The 20,549-nt window shown below is 40.1% G+C and overlaps 1 protein-coding gene across 2 annotated transcripts in view; it reads right to left on the bottom strand.

The window, feature by feature from the left end:
* Positions 1-373, bottom strand: part of KPNA4 (karyopherin subunit alpha 4) — a 55,389-nt gene extending 55,016 nt beyond the window's left edge. Inside the window, exon 1 of one of the 2 annotated variants that reach the window (XR_016393097.1) lies at positions 152-373. Coding sequence is in view for 1 of the 2 variants with exons in the window: in XM_022573325.3 (XP_022429033.1) it covers positions 152-220 (69 nt within the window). In the remaining variant the exon portion in view is untranslated. The remainder of the gene's footprint in view (positions 1-151) is intronic. The other variant, XM_022573325.3, reaches the window with a different exon arrangement.
* Positions 374-20,549: the final 20,176 nt, after the last annotated feature.

Here is a 20,549-nt window from a genome sequence, read left to right as displayed (position 1 = left end):
CGTTAGCACAGGCGTCACGGACGGGCCAGCCCCCAGCGCCATTCCCCCGCGGCCCGGCGGCGGCTCCCGCCCCTACTCCCCACACTCCGAGTCCCGGCGTAGATCGACCCGAGGCCCACGGCCCCCACCCCTCCGGCGCCCCCGAGTTTACCTCCAAGTCGCGGCCTTTGTTCTTGAAATTCTTGAGCCGTTGGTTGTCCAGTTTCTCGTTGTCCGCCATGGCCGGGCCGGTGACTCCTTCCCCCGCCCGGGCCCCGCGGGATCCGCCCCAACCACCACGCCGCACCGACACTCCCAGGAACCGGGCCGCCGCCTGAGCTGCTGTGCCCGCCGCGGCGTCGCTTCCTTCCTCCTCTCACCTGCCTCCGCCGCGGCCTTCTCCTCCTCTCCCCGCCCGTTTCCCCCCCCCCCCCGCCCTAACCCCAGCGCGACCGCAGCTCCCGCTAAGACAACTGCCGGGCCGAGCGGCGGCAACGGCGGCGGAATGTGCTGCCGGCTGCGAGGGGGAGGAAGCCTCGATCTGAGGGCCCCGGCGCCGCGGCCACGCCCATCGCCGCCAGCCCAGCTCGCCGATTGGCCAACCAGACTCCGGTGCGTTCAACCAATCAGAAAGAACGATGGAGAGCGGGGGCGGAAGAGCGAACGGAAAGGGAAAGCGGGCGACGCTGGGAGGAAGGGGCCGGGGCCTGGCCCCGGAGGGGAGGGGCGCGGCGGGGGCAGAGCCGGGAGGGACCACGTGCCCCCGGAGCAACGGAGAGGAAGCGAAAGAGAATTAGAGGCGGGAAGGGGAAGGGGAAGGAGACGCCAGGGAACTAGTTGGTTTGCTCATGTGCGGCCCACCCCAGACGTCTGGGGTCCGGGGTCGAAGCCCACTTAAAGTACGTTCTTTTCTTCTTCGGTGAACCTTCTCTTCCAGAGCATTCTTTGCGAGTTCCGCTGGCTTTACAGGAAGTGGGATCTGCGCCTCTGCTCCATCCTGGGTCGGGACAACCCCCTCCTCTCAACCGAGCTCCCTACCCTGGCAGGGGTCTCTGCTCTCTGGGGGCCCGGCTTCGGGGCTTGGACTGGAAGGAGTGACGTGCGTTCGGGAGGCGCAGCGGAAAGCGGTAGGGACAGTGGGTCGAAGAGGCAAAGGACGTTTTAGACGAATCTGATTCATCCTCTCTAACCAAGTCTCGCAACAGGTGGGAACTTGGGCAGCGCTGATGATCCGGTGACGATACCACCCCCTGGATATTTCGTCTTAGAAAGTTAAAGGAGCTCCTCGGCCACAGAGTACTAACTTATGGAAGGCGGGGACCGTGGCACCTGGCATAGGAAATGTAATATTGTAACTCTGTTGAGAAAGGAAATGAGTTCCGAAGATACACATCTCTACCAGAAATGTTATTACCAGAGGCAGAAATAACACAAGCTACAAAGAACGTACTAAAATGTTTTAGAAAGCGGGAGAAGGAAATGGTTTAAAAATATATTTAAATCCAACTAATAGCTCCTCAAATATGCAGGAGCAATTGGGGTCGGAAGGAAAGCGGGGTGTTTAGAAGCTTTGGGTGTGTTTAAATTTGGCGAGTTAGGGGGAAGAGACCCTTATTCAAACTACTTTGGGAACTTTTACACCTGGTCCCTCCCACTTCCTTACCGGTATATTGTTTGGGGTAGAACGTGCAGAGATAAAACGTTTAAAATGAGTATAATACCTTTAAAGTCCTCAATACTTTGTATGCTTTGAGCTGCCTAGGCAAACAGAAGCTGTACCTGGAAATAATTCACACTGAACGTTCACTCGAATGTAAATTCACTGCCGATTCTAAGTTTAAAATGATGTTCATTATAAATCTTTATTCCCCAAAGAATCTCACTTCAATTAGAAGTAACATTGCACACTGTAGCACTGATGCCTTCAAAGTGAGTTTAGGATAAGAGAATTCAGTTTAGAATACCGTACTCCTAAAAGAAGGGTGTGATAACAGTTATCCACTAAGAGAGATGCAATACAAACCGGAAATTACCACAACTTGTAATTTCGGTTTTTAATATTTGTTTAATGTCTGTCTAAGGTCTCTCTCCCTCTCTACACAATAAGCTCTCTGAAGTCAAGGGCCATATTTGGTTTTTTTCTCTATATACCCGTCACCTAGTACTTGGCATGGTAGTGTGCACTCAGTGACTTATCAAAGGCAGGACCTGAATCTAAGCTGCTGTGAGTGTATGTTTCATAAGTTAAAAGACAAGCTAACACTTCTTGATTAAAAATGTTGACTGAGTTAGTACAGCTTCTAATCTACACTGGGTTCCTTTTAATAATTCTTAATTTGGTATCATGCTCACTCCAGGGTTAAAGTTCAGGGGGTAGATCAGACATAGGCTTCAGGGCAACCCCCCCACACACACACATGTTTAGAAGGAGTCGTGACACACTTTCCTAAAACGAACAATTGTCCTTAATTATAATGCTTAGGTAGTCTGTTTGCTGGCCTAAATTTTTCATTTGAAATTATCATTACCCATTGCCACTCACTTTACATGTTTAGTGTCTGTAGCTCCAGTTCTTTCCAGATAGAAGATACACAATTTATATAAAAGGAGTACATTTTTTTTCCGGGGAGTTGGTAATAGATCTAAATGCAGATCGGCAATCTAATTGGCAAGATATGGTAGTTCTTAGTTAGGAGGTGTCAGAAATTTAATTTGCTGAACTAAGGAAATAGTAATGCAGCCATCAATACCATTTCAACACAGACTATTTAACAATTTTTTGTGTGTATTATGAAATATATTTATAACCAAACACTGTAGGACTTATACATGAGACCTATTTTAAACAGGATATTCAACAGCAGGTACGTAATATCCTGACTTGTTATTATTTTGGTATAAGAAAAGTCTAAAATATTATGGAGATACTAGCTTTCAATGTGTCATGAAATTCTCTTAGAGTCACTTTCTGAATAAAGAAATTTATTTCTCTGTTCTGCAGCAGAGACTTGTGAGAGGATTTGTGAAGCTTTATACAGGGTTTTAGGTGATCAAATGTAATTTCAAAAATAGTTATAATTGAACATTATTTCATTTAAGCGGTTTGGAGTATTCTCATGATACATACATTAACTTGAAGATTGTGGAACCCCTCTTTAATCTAGAATATGGATCTTACAGTTTGTGTTACTGTTCGGGGAATTATGAGTGATTTCTTGAGCAAAACTCTAGGCATTATCTACTGAAACAAGAAGCAGTTTTATGTGTTGTTAAATCTTAACTAAAGTGTAATTTCTATTTTTTATAGTTGAGTGGTTTTTTGTGTTTTTTTTTAGAGAGAAAAAAACATTGGACCTTTGTTAATATGCTTTTATTTTCTTAGGAAAACAGAACTGATCAGGTAGTGGAGGACTTTATTTATTCCTCTTTATTGCCAGGATTTTTCAGACTTTTGGGGAGCCTGGAAAAAATTACTTCTTATTTTGACTCAAGTCTTGGAATGGTAAGAGATTAAAAGCATAGCTGTTGATAATAATCTGACTGAGAGAGATGAGCCACCAGTTTTTCTTTTAACTTAGTTTTTTTTTTTAAGCTTAGTTTTGACTAATTAATTGGAGAAATACTCATAATTCATGTGTACAAATCATTGATTATTGGTAAATATCTATTTGTATTGCCACCAGGCAAACATCCATAGATTTTCTAAAACATTTTTCACTTGCTTTTTTTTTTCATTTTTAAAATTTATTTATTTATTTATTTTTGGCTGCGTTGGGTCTTTGTTGCTGTGTGCGGGCTTTCTCTAGTTGCGGCGAGCGGGGCCTACCCTTCATTGCGGTGCGCGGGCTTCTCATTGCGGTGGCCTCTCTTTGTTACGGAGCATGGGCTCTAGGCGCATGGGCTTCAGTAGTTGTGGCTCACGGGCTCTAGAGCACAGGCTCAGTAGTTGTGGCACGTGGGCTTTAGTAGTTGTGGCTCACAGTCTCAGTAGTTGTGGCACACAGTCTCTAGAGCGCAGGCTCAGTAGTTGTGGCACACAGGCTTAGTTGCTCCACGGCATGTGGGATCTTCCTGGACCAGGGCACAAAACTGTGTCCCCTGCATTGGCAGGCGAATTCTTAACCACTGTGCCACCAGGGAAGCCTCCTTCACTTGCTTTTTATTTGGACCTAAATATTGAAAAAATTAAAGGATACATACACTCTTCAATTTTAATTTTTTAAAAGTAAACAGCACAGAAGGATCCACTTAAACCAAATAGCCAAGGAGACTGATCATATGACTTAGAGCAGTGTTTCTCAGACAGAGAGTTCCCCAGATCTAGATGTTAGTAAGTATTCCTTAAAACAAAACAAACGAACACAAAAACTTTCCTTGGTCTAACAAGTTTAGAACTTGGTGGGTGCGGGGAGTGGGAATTTTGAGACAGTGTTAAGCAGAACACCATTTGGAAACTTGAAATCAGTGAATTGAGAAGAGTCACTATCCCTCTTCAATTTAAAAATTTTGTATTAATAGCACCAGTTTGTAAGTATAGTGACTTACAAATGGGTGGTATTTCAAAAGTTTGCTTGAAGATTAGTTCTTTGAAATGTGTGCATAAAAGCATGGTCATGACTAGTGAGTAGGCGTTCAAGTTAATCCACAAGGGCTTATTTAATCTATAAAGTATTTATATGAATGTCACAGAACCTAGTGACAATATGTGGCAATAGTTCTATGAGGAAAATGCTGTATTTGGAGTTACAACTTTGGGTGGGAGGAGCACTTTTCTTGTCTTTGCCACCATGCACCAGGAACTGTGCTAAGTGAGGAAGAGACAAAGTACAGTGTTCCTTACGTGTAAAATTCCATGTAGCAGAGATTCTGCAAATTCATATCTTACCTAATGTTATGGGAACCTGGGCTAGCTCTCACTAGTCAGGCTTCCATGGCTTCCAGTAGCCCAAACTGGTAAAGAGGAATGTTAGGATTCTAGGGGCTGAGAAATAAGGAACTGGGCCCAACCTCTTGCCCCAGTAGATCTCACTTCAGGCAAGCTCCCTACCCCTATCTTTTTTTTTTTCTTCTTTACTTTTTATTTTTTAATAATTACAGATTCACAGGCATTTCCAAAAAAATAAAAAATGTACAAGGAGGTTCTATATATCCTTTACTCAGCTCCATCTCCTCCCATGGTAGCATCTTGAGTAATTATAGTACACTATCAAAACCAGAAAATTGATGTTGATATAATCCATAGAGCTTATTCATAGGGGACGGGAGTCATTAGAATGTAAAGACTATATGAAAGTATCAGGGGGTGCCTATATACTGGAGCCTCTTACAACCCTATGCTTGTTGAGAATTTTATAATGACAACAATAATAATTGCTACTGGGAATTCCCTGGTGGTCCAGTGTTTAGGACTTGGCGCTTTCACTGCCAAGGGCCCAGTTTGGGGAACTAAGATTCCATAAGCCATGCATTGAAGCCAAAAAAATTTTAATAATAGTAATAATAATTGCTACCAAATATTTAATATCTACCATATTCTAGGTCTAGGTATTCTATCTATGTGATGTATTTTATTATTATCAGTGTTGTTATTTGTATTTCTATTATTATAAACATAATTATTGAGCAATTATGGGACAGGCAGTCTTCTAAGCCATTGATAATATTGACTCATTGAATCCTCACAACAACCCTATGAAGAAAGTATATTATTACTCACTTTACAGATGAGAAATCTGAAACACAGAGAGGTTTAGTAATTTTCCCAAGATCACACAGTCAATAGAAGAGCTGGCATTTGAACTGGGTCTGACGCCAGAGTCAGCACTCCTGATTACCATCTAGGTACATAGACTTCAGAGTTCATAGTAACCTCTCAAGGTAGATATTATTGTTTCTATTTTCTGTGTGAGGAATCTGAGGTTCAGAAAGGCTAAGCAACTCGCTCAAGATCCTATACAACTAACAAGTACTGGAGCCCCAGTTTGATTCCAGGCCTGACCAGCTGCAAACCCCCACTATTTATAGTTAGCCATTGTTATGGACTGAATGTTTGTGCCCCTGCAAAATTCATATGTTGAAACCTCATCCCCAATGTGATAGTGTTTGGAGGTAGGGCCTTTGCGGGTGATTAGGTCATGATGAATGGGATTAAGTTCCCCTATAAAAGAGGCCCCAGGGAGCTCTCTCATCCCTTCCGCCAAATGAGATTACAGTGAGAAGACTAGTCTATGAGGAAGCAGCTTCTCACTAGACACTGAATTGGCCATCACCTTGATCTTGGACTTCCCAGCTTCCAGAACTGTGAGAAATAAATTTCTGTTGTTTATAAGTAAGCCACCCAGTCTATGACATTTTGTTATAGCAGCCTGAACAGACAAAAAAAACATTTTGCCTCCCTGGTTTTTTTTTTTTTTTTTTTTTTTGGCCTCGGATTGAACCCAGGCCCTCAGCAGTCAAAGCACAGAGTCCTAACCACTGGATTACCAGGGAATTCCCACCTCGCTGGTTTTTAACAAAAATCTCTGCCAGACCACAATGATATTGTGATTTAAAAAATATATATTTGGTCTTCCTCCACAGTTTTGGCACATAATTCCTAAAACCTTTGTAGTTTCCTAAGCAATAAGGGTTATAGGGATACCTTTCCTTCTCAGCTTCTGAAATAGCTCCAGGATGAAACGGGTATCCTTTCAACCACCTCTGAGTTTATGTTAATATGATGACTTTCGGAAAGCTCCTAAGGATAGGGACCTCTGGTGAGGGGAGAGGGACTGGAGGTTGAATCAGTGGCTAATGAAGCCTCCATAAAAACCCAAAACCAACTGGTTTGAAGAGCTTCCATGTTGGTGAATACATGGAGGTGCTGAGAGGGTAGTGAGCCTAGACAGGGCATGGAAGCTGAGCCCTTTCCCCATACTGAACCCTATGCACCTCTTCCACCTGGCTGTTCCTGAGTTATATTCTTTTATAATAAACTGGCAATCCAGTAAGTAAACTGTTTTCTTGAGTTCTGTGAGCTGCTCTAGCAAATTAATCAAGCCCCAGGATGGGGTTATATGAACCCCCAATTTACTGCTTATAGGTCATAAGCACAGGTAACAACTTGAACTTGCAACTGGTGACTGATGTCAGGGAGTGGGGCTCAGTCCCACAAGAATTTAACCTGTTGAATCTGACACTATCTCCAGGTAGTGTCAGAACTCAGTTTAAATGTAGGTCACCAAGCTGGTGTGGCAGAATTGTTTGGTGTGGGAAAAAAAATCACACATTTGGTGATCTGAAGTGAGAGTAGTGCTGTGAGTTGACAGAAAACAGAAGAGTATTTTTTTCCTAAACAGGCTCTAAAGAGGTCTAAGTCTGCAATGCCTGAAGCAGTGGTTGTCAAACCTTAGAGTGTTTTAGAACCACTTGCAAGACTTAAAACCCCAATTGGTAGACTCCATCCGCAGAGTTTGTGATTCAGTAGGTCTGGGATAGCATCTAAAGATTTGAATTTCTAACAAGTGCTCACTTCGTGCTGCTTGTGCTGGTTCCTGGAACATACTCTGAGAACGACTAGATCTGGCCTGCCATCCCATTTAAGGTGGTTTCAGCCTAAGGTAAGGCTAGAGTTAAATAAGTATAATTAAGCATCACAGTAATAGATGATAATATATCATGTAAATTTTCAAAGTACTGCAAATATAAAATAACGGTTATATGACTCTTACTTGAAAAATGTACCACATAATTAATGTTTCAAGGATAGAATTTACAGGTCAGTAATATCCAATTCCATGTTACTTTCTGAATAGATTGATGCAGTACTTTCCTGGGTCCCCTTTCTGCCTCCAGTTTTTCCCTTGAGTTTTCTCGGATACCATTGATGACATTCTTCTAAAAGATTAGCTCTATTGAGCCTGTAAAGTCTATTCTGAGTTCCTTGTTGTTAGGTTAAATCTCATATCCTCTGCCACTTGCCTAGCTCCTTGAAGGCTCAGGCCTGTCCCAGTTCTTGAGTCAATCTGCAAAGAGGCAGAGCATGCCTCCATTAACTGTTCTTCCTCGACTCCTGAATTCTAGCCTGTTTGCCAGGTTTTCCTCTATAGCCGCCTCCTCGGGGCCACACCCTCGCAGGTCCAGTCAGGAATGGGTTCTCCTGCCACATCTTGACTGGTCTCCTAGAACGGTCTCTGATACCAACAAACAAAACAGAAATGCAGAGTTAATTTTATTTTTAGTCACCCTGTTCAAGGGGATTCCTTCACAATCAAAACAATGAAAAAAGGAAAACTTGTTAATTCTTAATCCTTTCTCATTTCTCTTAATGGTGCTACTCTACTTAGTTTCTTGAGCTGAAAACATTGTGTTATTGATTCTTCATCCTTTTCTCCTGCCATTCCATGTACAATCAAGAACAGATGGTATAGAATTCATAGGATATCTTCATGGTGTCTCTCTTATTTGCCTCCTTTCCCATCTCCCTGTGACCATCTTCTGCCCTGTTCAAGACCTGTAAGAATTGTTTCACATTCATGATGTCTCAGAGTTGGAAAAGAGCACACGTGTTAACTAGTTCAACCACCTACTTTGTGCTTGAATTCTCACTTCAACATTCTCATCAAGGGCAACACATTCATTAATGGGGAATTCAATATTTCTTAAATCATAACCCATTCAGTCTTCAGAGGATATCATTAGAAATTTCTTCATGTCAAACACATGTGTGTATATAATATCATTTAAAAGAAAAAGTCACTGTAATATTTAAGATCAAAGCAGTTAAATATCTATAGACCAAAAAAGGGCAGATGCATTAATGGAGCTCTCTTTTTTTTTTAATTTGTGAAAATGATAGATTCCCACCTTCAGTAATGTCTTACACCTGGATTATGGGTCCTTTTTTGAAATTTGAGAATAGTAGTGCTAGTCAGATGGGTGAAAATTAATTCTCATGAATACGAGTGATTTTAATAACTTTAATGAAGACAGAACTGATGCCCTAAAACAATTGGCTGCCTTGGAGAATCACATATAAGTAGAACTCTGATGTATTTATTAGTTGTTTTTCCCTATTACTGAGCGTAAATTAGATGTGACACATGGTACCATGTATACACATATAATTCTAGAAAATGAATTTAAAAATAGTACAAGATTGAACACATTCAAGACATAGAAATTAGCCTTGAAATACATAACACCTCATAGGATTTATCAGCTTTCTATTTATAGTTCTGTCACTATTTTATACAAAACCCTGAAGTCTCTTGGAAAACTTCTCTAATAGTTTCAACAAATTTTCCAGATGCCTACAGAGTCAAAGGTCTGGAACTCCTGGTGTGTCAGTTAGACTTAGTTACCTTATGATGGACTTCAAAATAAAATCTTTAACAAATCTTTTAATGTTTTTCTCACCTCTTCCCCACTTGGTTGAACCCTGGAAATCCTTGTCCTTTCACCTACATGCTTATCCCAACACTCACTCATTAGGCCCTATAAAAACTATTGAGAATCAGGGCCTGGTTAGTGTTAGACCATCATATTTAAAGCCTGTTAGATATTAGAATGTCTTATCCTCTTGCCTTTTTGGCTACATCCCTAGGATCTGCCTGATCAAACCTTGATGTTCTACATGACAGAACATAAGCCACCATGCTGATCCCAAATTAGACTTCCCAGGTTTTTAGTTCTACTTATAAAGAGAAGTATCAGAGGAGCATTTAGCTTGTAGACAGTCAACTAATGACTAGCAATACTATTATTTGGTTAATTCAAGTCGATCACAGAACCATTAGAGGGACTTCCCTGGTGGCACAGTGGTTAAGAATCTGCCTGCCAATGCAGGGGACGTGGGTTCGATCCCTGGTCTGGGAAGATCCCACATGCCATGGAGCAACTAAGCCCGTGCGCCACTACTGAGCCTGAGTGCCACAACTACTGAGACTGGCACCACAACTACTGAAGACTGCGTGCCTTAGGGCCTGCGCACCGCAACTACTGAGCCCACGTGCTGCAACTACTGAAGCGCACGCGCCTAGAGCCTGTGCTCCACAACAAGAGAAGCCACAACAAGGAGAAGCCTGTGCACTGCAACAGAGAGTAGCCCCCGCTCGCTGCAACTAGAGAAAGCCCGCGCACAGCAACGAATACCCAATGCAGCCAAAAATAAAAAGAACAATTAGAGCAGTAGAAAAATATTTATGGATACCCAGACGGCCTAGAAGAGCTATTTAATTTCTAGAGATAGGAAATTCGTGTTTATATTTTTTGTTCTTTTTTTTCTTCTACTTGCCACATGACAAGAAGAAAAAAATCACTCATCATTTATCTGTCCTGATAGCCATTAAAGTGGAACCTCTTTAAAAGTAATTCAAATTTGCCACACATTTCTCTTGAGAGATGCACATCTCTCCTCATTGAATCTGTGGCAGTCCTCTTGGAGGCACTCTTGTGGCATGCAAAGTGATCTAAAGGGTACACTGGCAAATTGTTAACCTTGGCACCCTTAACATGCTAGCTCCTTTTAGGAATAATTTAAACACACTCTGAATTGCCCTTATCACAAAGTATTGCCCTTATTATAATACCCAAAATAACAAAGAGGTGGATGGAGTGGATAGACAACATGTATATTTCCACCCACCCTTCTATACACTACCACTTAGTGTAGTGTATATCTTAGCATATACTTTGTAGTGTAATGTATAGTATAGTGCAGTATATATCTAAGTGTATAGTACAGTGTATATGTAGGGCCAGCTTCATTGACATGTGACCTATATAGTCACATTGGGCTCTGCACATAGAAGGGCCCCACATTTGCCTTAATGATTGCTGTCACTATCTTGAAATTCTTAATTTTTTTTTATTGAGAGGCTCCCCCTTTTCATTTTGCACTGGGATTTGCAAATTACATAGTCTGCCATGGATAATGCAATGTATACACTTCTAACTCTCTACCTACCATATGCTTTTTGGCATATGTTTCTTCACTCTTTAAAAATAAATGCCTATGTAATATCTCTACTTTAAATGTAAATAAGTAATGCAAATATACATAGGATCATATTATACATACTATTCTGCAACCTACTTTTTATTTAATATATTAGAGATATTGCTCCTTGTCAGTTATCTCATACTTTGTGATGGCTGAAGAATGTTTTCTTGTATGGATAAACCATTATTTATTTAATCTCCTACTGATGGACACATAAGGTCTCCTGTTCTTTACTGTGACAGAGTGAACATCCTTGAATATACATCTTTGTTCACTTACCCCACTATTTCCTTAGGATAAATTTCTAGAAGTAAAATTGCTGAGTCAAAGGGTATGAACATTTAAAATGTGATACATACTACCCGATTGCTCCTTAAAAAAGATTATACCAGATTATACCAATCTAAATCCCACCAACAGATTACAAGCACCATCGTTGCTCCACATGCTAGCTGAGCATAATAACTCAGCTTCATCTCTGCCAATCTGATAGTGCCTGCTATTTCTAATGACCTTAGCCTGAGTTATTAGCTCACTAGGATATCACTGATTCAGCTAATATGGAATGGCAGTTTACTGACTCAAATATCAGTGCACCTATCAAAGTGAATACTTCTGGGGAGCGACTTTGTTCTGGAATCCTAGTCAAGATATTTGAGGCATTCTAAACCCCCAACTTTTCTATTAAAATAGGGTTTTTGTTTCACATGCAACATTCAGGGATACTGTAAATGCTCAAAGTGCCCCTACCAACATTAATCTTACTATCTTTCTGCCCTTAACCCCCCAACTTTTAAAAATCCTTTTTATTTTGAAACAGTTTCAGACTTTCACTAAGTTGTAAGAGAACAGTACAAAAAATTCCTCTATACCCTTCACCCAGAGTCCCCAAATGTTAACATTTTACCACATTTGCTTTCACATCCTCTCTTTTTTCTGAACTCTTCAAGACTAAGTTGCAGGCATGATGCCTCTTTCCCCAAATGTTTTGTGTTCATTCTTTTATACAATCACAGCGTGATTATCTAAATCAGGAAAATTGATACAATATTGCTCTCTATAGACATTATTTAAATTTCATCAATTCCCAATAATTATAGAAAAAGAAGTAAACATTTTTTCTGGTCCAGGATTCAAACCAGGACCACACATTACATTTAGTTGTTAGGAGTTCCTCCACACACCCTTTTTTGGGGTCATATTTTTGTAGATAAATCCTAGGTTGATGTAGAAAAATGCTTTTTGGCAACTTGAATTCCAAAAATCTGGTTGATTCGCCTTTTTTGTATTCATAAGTTTTAAAACAACGTTGCTTAAAAGGGAAAACATACGATCCAACAGGTTAAAGAAATGGCACACTCTTACTATAGATCATACAAATTTTCAGCAGTAAATCATAAGCTATAAAAAATGAAAACTTCAGAAACCTTTAAAAAAATGCTCTGGACTTTTAAGAAAAGTTTTTCCAGGGCCATTCTAAAAAGATCGTTTGCCACTTTTGCTCAAGTACCAGGTGTTGAGAAGTCCTATTTGATTATATACAAATAAAGTTACCTTCAAGTTTCTAGAGAGCCTAGGGAAGAAAAAAATGAAACAAGAAATGACTCAACACCAAAGTAAGGGCATTTGTGTCCTTAGTAGGATGACATTGAGCAGTTTTCCTTTCTCTTGAGTCTTTTATTAATAACCAAAATGGTGTGAGGTATGTTGAGTGGGTAAATTAAAGCTTTAACTACGGCTAGACCATGAACAGACTCCTTGAAGCACTGGGGATTTTGGATAGTTGTGATCGGATGACCTCAGATCTTCTACAACTTAAAGATGCGTTCATAAAGAAGAAGCAAATGGATATTTTACTTATTAACCAAACATTCAAAAAGTGATCCCTGGGTGTCAATGTGTTAACCACCTTGAATGAAAACTGATCATCCTATTACTTTTTTCATCTTATGAAAGGAGAAATGGAGGCATAGAAAGGTATAGCAATTTTTGTCCAAGGTCACACAGCTAGTAGGTGGCTAGGAAACTGAGGATCTCAAGGTAAGGCCCACAGGCCAGAGTGTTGTAATCCCATTAATTCTCAAAACTGACCCATTAGGGGCTTCCCTGGTGGCGCAGTGGTTAAGAATCCACCTGCCAACACAGGGGACACAGGTTTGAGCCCTGGTCTGGGAAGATCCCACATGCCACAGAGCAACTAAGCCCGTGCACCACAACTACTGAGCCTGTGCTCTAGAGCCCATGAGCCACAACTACTGAGCCTGCGTGCCACAACTACTGAAGCCCGCGTGCCTAGAGCCCATGCTCCACAACAAGAGACGCCACCGTGATGAGAAGCCCGCGCACAGCAACGAAGGCCAACGCAACCATAAATAAATAAACAAAAACAAAAAGCCTGACACATTAGTTTTGCCTCAAGGCTGGGGCTTCACACTGAACATAAATGATTGGAAGCATAATCAAAATCTAGCAGGGGCTTCCCCGGTGGCGCAGTGGTTGAGAGTCCGCCTGCTGATGCAGGGGACATGGGTTCGTGACCCGGTCCAGGAGGATCCCACATGCCGCGGGCCAGCTAGGCCCGTGAGCCATGGCCGCTGAGCCTGCGTGTCCGGAGCCTGTGCTCTGCAACGGGAGAGGCCACAACAGTGAGAGGCCCGCGTACCGAAAAAAAAAAAAAAAATCTAGCAGGACAGGCACAGTCAAGAAAGAAAGAGAAAGTCCGCTAAATATAAGACATGACACCATAAAACTCCTAGTAAAGAACATAGGCAAAATATTCTCTGACATAAATTGTAGCAATATTTTCTTAGGTCAGTCTCCCAAGGCAAAAGAAATAAAAACAAAAATAAATGAATGGAACCGAATCAAACTTAAAAGCTTTGCACAGCAAAGGAAACCATCAACAAAACAAAGACAACCTACTGAATGGGAGAAAACATTTGCAAATGATGCAACCGACAAGGGGCTAATATCCAAAATATACAAACATCTCATACAACTCAATATCAAAAAAACAAACAACCCAATCAAAAAATGGGCAGAAGACCTAAATAGACGTTTCTCCAAAGAAGACATACCGATGGCCAACAGGCACATGAAAAGATGCTCCACATGTCTAACTATTAGAGAAATGCAAATCAAAACCACAATGAGGTGTCACTTCACACTGGTCAGAATGGCCATCATCAAAAAGTCTACAAATAATAAATGCTGAAGGGCGTGTGGAGAAAAGGGAACCCTTTTACACTGTCGGTGGGAAAGTAAATTGGTGCAGTCACTATGGAAAACAGTATGGAGTTTCCTTAAAAAACTGATAATAGAGCTATCATATGATCCCGCAATTCCCCTCTTGGGTATACATCCAGAAAAAAAATGAAAACTCTAACTTGAAAAGATACATGTATCCCAATGTTCATAGCAGCACTATTTACAATAGCCAAGACATGGAAACAACCCAAGTGCCCCTTAACAGATGACTGGCTTAAGAAGATGTGGTGTATATATACATACAATGGACTATCAGCCATAAAAAAGAATGAAATTTTGCCATTTGCAGCAATGTGAATGGACCTGGGGATTATTATACTTACTGAAGTAAGTCAGACAAAGACAAATACTCTATGATATCACATATTTGTGGAATCTAGAGAATAATACAAATGAATCTATATGCAAAACAGAAACAGACTCACAGACATAGAAAACAAACATACGGTTACCAAAGGGGAAAGTGGGAGGAGGGATCAATTAGGAATTTGTCATTAACAGATACAAACTACTATACATAAAATAGATAAGCAACAAGGATTTACTGTATAGCACAGGGAAATATATTCAATATCTTGTAATAAACTATAATGGAAAATAATCTGAAATATATATATATAACTGAATCACTTTACTGTACACCTGAAACTAACACAGTATTATAAATCAACTGTACTTCAATTTTTAAAAAAAAGGAAAAAATGGTCTAGACTAATGTGGGAAAGGAGAACAATCAGGAAACATCTGAAAGCAAGCTGCCCTATTTTGAACAAAGTTATAAAAGTTATCTGACCAAAGCTTTCTTCTTAAAATTCAATAAAACTAAATTCATATAAAAATGAGCAACAAGAAAATATCAAGATCTGATGCTATACAAAGTTATTATAAGGAAAAAGAATAAGGAGTAAAATAACATTCATGCAGACATTAAAAGCACGTCAGAAAGACATACTCAATAAGCAGATCTGAAATACTATATTATTTCAAAATGAGGTAAAATACATTAAAAAATACATATATAAGAAATAAAAGAGCAAAATAAATTAGAATTCAAAATGGAAGTGATAGAACTCAAGAAAAAAATAGAAATTAAAATAGCAGAAGTTAGGTTCCCACTCTACAGCCTGGCTCCAGGGTTCATGCATTGAGGATCACACCACAGACTTCCAGTGGCAGGTTTATTAATAAAGGTGTGGAATTTCTTTACAATTGACCCTTCAACAACATGGGTTTGAACTTCACGGGTCCATTTTCACACGGAGTTTTTTCAATAGTAAATAGTACAGTACTACCCCATCCATAGTTTGTTCAGTTGGAGAATGCACAACTGCGGATACAGAGGAACGAATGAAATGGAGGGCTGACTATACGCAGGTTTTCAACTTTGCAGAGAGTTGGCACTCTTTACCTCCAGTGTTATTCAAGTGCCGACTGTACTTTTCAAAGTGGCTTTGAAATAATTTAAAATAATAAATGTCGAGTGATTTTAATAAAGATGATTACTTTAAATAAAATATGAAAATTTCACTTTATAATTTTGTGGCTGATTCAGTAGAGAATTATCATTTAAATCTCAGGCCCTATAGTTTCAATCCAAAGTCTGTGGTGCCTTACTACGTGGGATTTTCGTGAAAAGCGAATACAATTTTTTTGGAAGCCAAAACCATAAAAGTGAATTTAACAAGTGGCAGCAAATGTCACAATATATTATGGAGACATTATATTTATGTAGAAACTCACCCAAAATGTATTAGAGCAATCTTTTGTGATGTCACATTGCATTATTATGAATTTGGAATTTTGCCATCATAAAGGTGTGAGGAATATACTTAAGGAAAGGGTGTGTTAGCAGAGGAATTGAATGGTAAACTCAGAATGATTATTCTCATGATGGGAGAGCATGTGTAATTTAAAAAATGTATTGAATATGACTACTGTTTTCCTAATACAATCCAAGAAAATTAAGCTTGCCAAGAAAATTAAGTTTGATAAAATCTGTTCAGTTGATGGATGAGTTGTTCTACTGTGAGAAGGCACTGGAATGCAATGGGATAAAATCTGAGATGTACTGACAGAGACCCTGGTTTTTGTGCTTGTGTGTGAATGTGTCCACTAGAGTTGGATAGGTACCGACTTGATATATTCAAATCACTGTGGTATATTTTCCAAACTATAGTACACAGGTCAAGCCTGTCCCACCCTCGCTGAAAACCACAAATATGAAATCTCAAGGCTAATTAGAGAGAAATTTGGACTATGTGCAAAGGCTGTGTATTTTAGTGTAGATCACCCTGGAAAACTTTCCTAACGCCTAAATTTTTTTTTTTTTTTTTGCACAAAAACATCAGGCTAGATGAATGTTGAAAAGTCTTAAAGGAAAAAGGATGGCTTTGTCAGCAAAGTATTTTTCTCCATAACTGGCTCCATATTTTTGAACCAACATAGAGCTGAAGGAGAAAGTAAACTTTTTTTTTTAAACCCGATTTTGGTGAACAGAGAAGCCCTAGGTTCTGATTTTGACTTCTCCAAAGCAATTGCGGACTTGAACTTTGGAGCCCTAAGTGGGCCTACCTCACCCACTCCAAGGAAATGGAGGTGATCTAGGTCTCTTTGCCCACTATTCTTTAATAAGTTAACTTACTAATACAACTGAGCCACAGATGAGCACAGATAACATTAGCTAATTTATCTGGGGCTCATTTCCAGGGTGAACTTGGACCCTGGACCCCAGGTGACTTCAACTTGCTTTGCTTCCTATCACCTTAACGTCAGTGCCTGACACAGCCAGCCAGTCCTTTCTTACCCAGTGACTGAATCCCGTCAATACTTGTCCAGATTCTCAGTCTTTTTTTTTTTTTAATGTGTTTCCTCTGCTTACAGCATGTTGATTGGAGCTTGAGGTTAAGAAATAAAAGACAATCCAACTCAATTCATCTCAGCTCGTTTCATTTCCTATGAGCAGCTTCAACAAAAAGTTGTTGGAATTGGGATCAAAACATTTGCTAAAAAGAGCCTTGAATTTTGAAGAGTTCAGTTTATTTTTGGTATCATGATCCTGGGAATACAGAGAATTAACTTGCTCCAATTGACTATGTAGAGATTCAGCTTTGTTTTTTACATAATATAATAGAGAATTTTATAGTAAGAATATCAGTAAGTTCTATGGAACTTTGGGGAAAGCAGAGATTGAACAACAACATCTATTACTTATGTAGTTTTTTAAAAGGTAGCTAACTTGAAAAAAATTGTGGCTTTGCGGTTATCGTAAGATAATCATAAGATAATACATGCATGTGGTAAAAATACGTAAAGAAAATCAAACGTAGGAGTTTGATTTTTAGGAGTTTATCCAGTAATAAACCAAATCTTCCTCCCAGATCTGCTCCCCAATCTTCGTTTCTCTCTGAAAAACACAACAGTTTCTGAAGCTAAAGTTGAAGAGCAGGTGGTGAATTAATCCTTTTGCAACTCAATCTTAGTCTTTAAGGACCAAAAAAAACCATGTTGGGCTATAGCTTCAGCACTGTTGGAAAGAACCACATAGCACTGGTTTCCTAAGAGTCATCATTGGTGGTGTTTACATGTAAAGTGGCTACAATCCAAGGTTTATAAATGATTGCTCAATAAAAATTAGAGTGCCCTGTTGTGGATCACTGAATTGGCACCAAGTAGGTTACAATTTAACCATGCTAAAGAAACCAAACTATGGAAACAAATGGTAATAAGTGAATCATTCATCAGAGATTTGAACCAATTCCTTTTAATTTATATTTTATGAAATATTCTTCCTCCCTCAATATCACAGAATTCGAATGACTGCTTAAAGTAATTATTATCTTTGATAGAAGTTTCTAAGGAGACAGATGTATTACACAATAAGTCCACTTTCTATTTTTATAAACCAGTTGTAAGTGTGTAACTTTGTATGCACTGCTGTGTGATTTTTTTTCACATAAAAAATTGTCTCTTTATGGTCAATGCCTGTTTGTTTTTGATATCCGAATACTACATTTCTTTTTTTTTTTTTTTTGCTGTACGTGGGCCTCTCACTGTTGTGGCCTCTCCCATTGTGGAGCACAGGCTCCGGACACGCAGGCTCAGCGGCCATGGCTCACAGGCCCAGCCGCTCCATGGCATGTGGGATCTTCCCGGACCAGGGCACGAACCCGTATCCCCTGCAACGGCAGGCGGACTCTCAACCACCGCGCCACCAGGGAAGCCCCGAATACTACATTTCTAAAATCATGGTGAATGGAGTCTCTGTTTACAGTTCATTGTTTTAAGCTGCTATCCTAGAGAAACACAGAATAGATATTTTCCATAAACCAGCTATTTATGTTCTAGATTTTTTTTTTTGGTTGTATTTTGATAGCTCAGAACCTAGTATTTCATTAGTGCGATCTGAGCTATTTTCTTCCAATGCATTTATCTTAACACTTATCTATATTGAATTCACTTATCATATTTCTGCATTTTTTTTACATTCCACACAATAAATGTTCATTTCTTTACCCAGCAAACATTCATTGAACATCATCTATGGCTCAAAGTTGAATAAGACACAGTGCTGTTTCTAGCAGCCTCACAATGTTTGACTTGACAGGCCAACCAACATGGAAAAGCAAAATACACTTGAACAAATCAATTTTATGAAATGTTAACACAGAAAATACTTTCACAATATGGGCATCACTTGGCAGTGACACATTATAATAATGCTGGCAGAATAAGCTTTATTCTCACTTAGAGAAACGGTCTCCTGCTATCCTCAGGTAGTTGGACGAGAGCTCAGAAATGTTCTCTTATATTCAGAAGAGAAATGTTTGGTCATTCATGATTTTAATTTGTGTTCTACAAACTCTGAAAGAGTTGTTTGGTCCTAGTTCCAAAGGTTTTACTTTCTGGGAGCTACTATATCAGCAAGGGTAAGATTGGTCAACTGGAGGGTGCTCAGTCTGCTTAGAACTAACTTGCTAGAGGTGATTATGGGATATTGCCAACCTAAGATAATGTCATTAGCATTTCCATTCAGAAATTAGTTGTTCAAAATCCAAAGGTTGTTCTGTAACACCCTGGTCTGCTTCTGCAGCATATAAATATTCTACCTCCTAACTCTTAAGGCATATTTTATTTTGAAAAGGAAAAATCATGTGGCTCAGTCCTTACCTAATCATTACAATCTTATTATTATTATTATTACCACCATTGGTGAAGGGAACATCTCACATCTTTTTTTTTTTTTGCGGTACGCGGGCCTCTCACTGTTGTGGCCTCTCCCGTTGCGGAGCACAGGCTCCAGACGTGCAGGCTCAGCGGCCATGGCTCACGGGCCCAGCCACTCCACGGCATGTGGGATCCTCCCGGACCGGGGCACAAATCCGCGTCCCCTGCATCGGCAGGCGGACTCTCAACCACTGCGCCACCAGGGAAACCCCATCTCACAACTTTTAACTGAAGCCTTTTCAACTTCTCCCCAAATCTATGCACATCTTGGAGTTCCTTTTATCAGTAAATGGTAACTTTGTCCATCCAGTTGCTCATGCCTGAAACATGGTTGTCATGCTTGAAAACTCCATCTCCCTGTGAAGGGTACTTCACATCCAATAAGTGATCTTTCTACCTTCAAAATATGTGTTGAATTTGTCCACTTCTCTCCATCTGCATTGTCATTGCCCTGGCCCAAGCCACTGTTGTATCTCTCTGGACAACCGTAAAGCTTTCTCACTGGCCACTCTGTGTTCACACTTGCCCCTTCTCCAGTCCAATCCTCAATAGCTATGAGAGTGACAGTTTAAAGGGAGATCATGTGATGGCATTTGTCTTAGTCTGTTAGGGCTGCTATAACAAAATACCACAGACTGGTAGCTTATAAACAACAGAAATTTATTGCTCACAGTTCTGGGGGCTGGGAAGTCCAAGATCAAGGCTCCAGCAGATTCAGTGTGGGTGGACTACTGCTTGCTGTGTCCTCACATTGTTGAAGGGCTAAAGATCTCTCTGGAGCCTCTTTTATAAGAGCACTAATTCCATTCATGTTGGCTCAGCCCTCATGACCTAATCACGTCCTAAAGTCTCTACCTCCTAACACCATGATCTTTGGGGGTTAGGATTCAACATATGAATTTGAGGAGGGACACAAACATTCAGACCATAGCAGTCATTTTTTTGGCTTGCAAAATCTTTCAGTGGCTTCTTGTTGCCCTTAAGATAAAATTTAAAAATGCTTACTGTCCAGGTGCTACATGATGCTACTGTCATTTTGAGCTCTAGTCACCATGTCCCAGCCATACTGGCCTCCCTCGTCCTCTAGTACATCTCAACT

Source organism: Delphinapterus leucas, chromosome 4, assembly GCF_059928025.1.
Source record: "Delphinapterus leucas isolate spDelLeu-1000000601 "Yukka" chromosome 4, BTC_Dleu_Yukka2, whole genome shotgun sequence".
Lineage (NCBI taxonomy): Eukaryota > Metazoa > Chordata > Mammalia > Artiodactyla > Monodontidae > Delphinapterus > Delphinapterus leucas.
Note: the sequence above shows the minus strand (reverse complement) of the source record. Positions and strands in the feature narration are given on the sequence as shown.